The sequence below is a fragment of the Argopecten irradians genome, chromosome 2, assembly GCF_041381155.1.
Source record: "Argopecten irradians isolate NY chromosome 2, Ai_NY, whole genome shotgun sequence".
In the NCBI taxonomy this organism is placed as follows: domain Eukaryota; kingdom Metazoa; phylum Mollusca; class Bivalvia; order Pectinida; family Pectinidae; genus Argopecten; species Argopecten irradians.
The window spans coordinates 60,900,628-60,904,439 of record NC_091135.1 but is presented as its reverse complement, the minus strand read 5'-3'; the positions used below and the strand labels follow the sequence as shown (position 1 = coordinate 60,904,439).

Below are 3,812 nucleotides of genomic sequence, written 5' to 3'. Positions count from 1 at the left end.
TATGTATGTCTAATTAACACAAAATACAATATGAAATATTTTGTTTTGCCTTTGGTGCATGCGCAATCGGTACTTACATGATATAGGAGAAAGTGGCACGGAATTGTTTCGGGATGCAATTAATTCTTTTTAATATTTTTAACTTAAAGTGAAATAAGAAGCTCAAATTTTTCAATGGTGGTAATGGTGTAAAGTAAGTAACTTTTGTAACTGAAGAAAAATACTAAATCGTCTGCTCCTGTTTTTGATAGTGAAAAAATACCATTTGTCAGCGGTGGAGCATCTTTAATAATCCGTAACAAAAAAAAACAAAAAAACCACCATTATATTGAAATTAAAAAATTGTGGTTTGTTACCAAATCAAAACATACCTGTATACATCTAAATTTAAAATTATAATCTTTGGTCTTAGGTGGGAACCACAAAACATGTCCTTTTATGGTTACAAATATTCGAGCCCTGAAGGAATTATAAATTTGAAACCATCAGTATCTGTCTGAAAAGGGTACATTGTCATTAACAAAGATGATCTATTAGGCAATTTCATGCACGGCATACAACAATTTCTCTTAGGACCAAATCAAATTATCACGTTATTTATTTATTTTTTTTTTTTTGTTCCTTTCAAATTGTCTGAAAACAGCCTTATCATTCTTACAGCCATTTTGGAACATCAAAGGTACCAGCTGGAAGAACATGAAGAATGCTTAGAGTAGGGGTAAATTATATTAATTATATATTAACTAAATAAATATCCAATGCCAACCACCTATAGCCTATATACACAACTCTATATACATGTAGCTATATATACAAATGTACGTATCACTACATGTATGTTATACACATGTTACTAACTAAACATTTACTTCCGTAAAACATTTTATCTAGATTATCTAGAAATCGTTTGATAAAACGTGGCACATCTATCAAAAGATATTACCAATGGAATAGAAAAGCATAAGATATTGCCTAAGAGGTACAGTATGTACACTATCATATCGATGGACTCAAAACACCCTTAATGCGCCTCCCACATTGTTGACATACATTTATTCGGGAAATCTCTAGACTCATCCTTGCAATAGAACATTCTAGATGTACTAGATGATTCCCGAAGTACCAGTACGTTCTAGACGCTCTGGACTGTTCAGGAAGACATAATCAAACAGTATATAACCACGATGTTTGTTACTAGTGGTCAGAACCAGAAAACTACTCAGTCCTATACTGAAGGAGCAGAGAGAGGAGAGTATACGTCTGTGTATACTACACAACGCTCAGCGAGGAACATATTAAACGCTATATACGTAATCTACTTTCGGTTTGACACTTGAAGAGACGGACATGGCCAGCTCACGTAAAGCTCCAGCTATTGGAATTGATCTGGGTACGACATATTCATGTGTCGGGGTATTCCAGCACGGAAAAGTGGAGATTATCGCCAACGACCAGGGTAACAGGACCACGCCTAGTTATGTGGCCTTTACTGACACAGAGAGACTGATCGGAGACGCTGCCAAGGGTCAGGTAGCCATGAACCCACAAAATACCATTTTTGATGCAAAGCGATTAATTGGACGTAAATATGATGACCAGAATGTGCAATCGGACATGAAACATTGGCCGTTTAAGGTCGTCAACAACGCAGGAAAGCCAAAGATTCAGGCAGACTGTAATGGAACCACCAAACAGTTCACCCCAGAGGAGATCAGCTCCATGGTACTTACTAAGATGAAGGAGACCGCTGAAGCCTTCCTGGGTCAAAAGGTCAATGATGCTGTGATCACTGTGCCAGCTTATTTCAATGACTCTCAGAGACAGGCGACAAAGGATGCCGGGATGATTGCTGGACTGAATGTTCTCAGAATCGTCAACGAACCCACTGCTGCTGCTCTGGCTTACGGATTAGACAAGAACATGAAAGGCGAGAAAAATGTTCTCATCTTTGATCTTGGCGGAGGCACATTTGATGTGTCCATTTTGACAATTGACGAGGGGTCAATTTTCGAGGTGAGATCTACTGCCGGTGACACCCATTTGGGGGGTGAAGACTTTGACAACAGAATAGTTAACCATTTTGTTCAGGAGTTCAAACGGAAATATGGTAAAGACTTGAGCAAGAACAACAGAGCATTGAGAAGACTTCGGACCGCGTGTGAGCGTGCAAAACGGACACTTTCTAGCAGCAGTGAAGCAAACGTAGAAATTGATTCCCTTTATGAGGGGATAGACTTTTACAGTAAGCTAACCAGAGCCAGGTTTGAGGATTTATGTGCCGACCTTTTCCGTTCAACACTAGAACCTGTGGAGAAAGCACTTCGCGATGCTAAAATGGATAAATCCAAAATACACGAAATCGTTTTGGTTGGCGGATCTACACGTATACCAAAGATCCAGAAAATGTTGGAAGATTTTATGAACGGAAAACAGTTGAACAAGTCCATCAATCCTGACGAAGCTGTAGCGTACGGGGCTGCCGTTCAGGCTGCTGTCCTCAATGGTGACAGTAGTGACGTCATAAAGGACGTCCTTCTCGTGGATGTGGCTCCTCTTTCCCTCGGAATAGAAACAGCTGGTGGTGTGATGACCAAACTGATTGAACGGAATACTAGAATTCCCACCAAAACATCTCAGACTTTTACGACATATTCAGATAACCAGCCGGGTGTGAGTATCCAAGTATTCGAAGGAGAACGAGTTATGACCAAGGACAACAACCAACTGGGGAGGTTTGAACTTAACGGTATCCCTCCCGCACCTCGAGGTGTTCCGCAGATCGAGGTCCAATTTGATATTGATGCTAATGGTATCCTGAATGTGTCGGCTGAAGATAAAAGTACAGGGAAATCTAACAAAATCACCATCACTAACGACAAGGGACGCCTGAGTAAAGAGGATATTGACAAAATGGTGGCTGACGCAGAAAAGTACAAAGACGAGGACGAGAAACAGAGGAAAAGAGTTTCTGCCAGGAACAAGCTAGAGAACTATATTTTCAGTGTGAAACAAGGAATTGAAAATGTTGGAGACCGAATTTCGTCAGAGGAAAAATCAGCTGTCACTAGTGGATGTGAGGAAAATCTCAGGTGGTTGGACAGTAACACAATGGCTGATGCTGAGGAATATGAATATAAACTGAAGGAATTTCAGAAACTGTGTTCACCAATTATGACCAAACTTCACGGAGATTCCCCACAGGGTAATTGTAGAGGGTCACCCAATGGGAACTGTGGTCAGGAAACACGAGACGGAACAAGTACAGGCCCGACAGTGGAGGAGGTGTACTAAGATGTCGGACATTGTTTATATAGACTTGGTATACTTTATATATTGATTCGTTTAATAGTGATGTCTGATTGAGATAATCTGTTTAAATCGCTTTGTATATTAATTTGGACTTTTAGTAAAAATTGTTTTGTTTGTTCATTGATACTATATTATTGTTACTAGACAGATGTTCAAACTGTTTATTTTTTGTTATATTCAATTTTGTTACTAATAAAACAAGAAATTGTGATTATACGTCTTTTGGTGCGATTTTCATATGTTAATTTACAACTTACAACTAAAATGGGTATGTGAATGAGGTTGTCTAACGATGCGACAGGTCAAAAAGAGATACTCGGACCTAGGTGTTCCAGACACGGTCACCTTAATCACTCAAATATCAAAGTGATTTCCCTATATATGTTAAGAACTCAAACAAATAATTTTACCAGAAATTGTTTCAATGTGATTTGGAAATCGTTTATTTGACATGGTTAATCCAGTTTTGAAAACCTTGGTCCAATCCTTTTTTCACCTAGCTT

At 38.9% G+C, this 3,812-nt stretch overlaps 1 protein-coding gene across 1 annotated transcript; it reads left to right on the top strand.

Moving 5' to 3' along the window:
- The first annotated feature begins 1,180 nt into the window (after positions 1-1,180).
- On the top strand, positions 1,181-3,520 carry LOC138316138 (heat shock protein 68-like). The gene has a single exon (XM_069257661.1). It carries the CDS (start codon positions 1,348-1,350, stop codon positions 3,289-3,291), a length of 1,944 nt encoding a protein of 647 aa, XP_069113762.1. The 5' UTR covers positions 1,181-1,347; the 3' UTR covers positions 3,292-3,520.
- Positions 3,521-3,812: the final 292 nt, after the last annotated feature.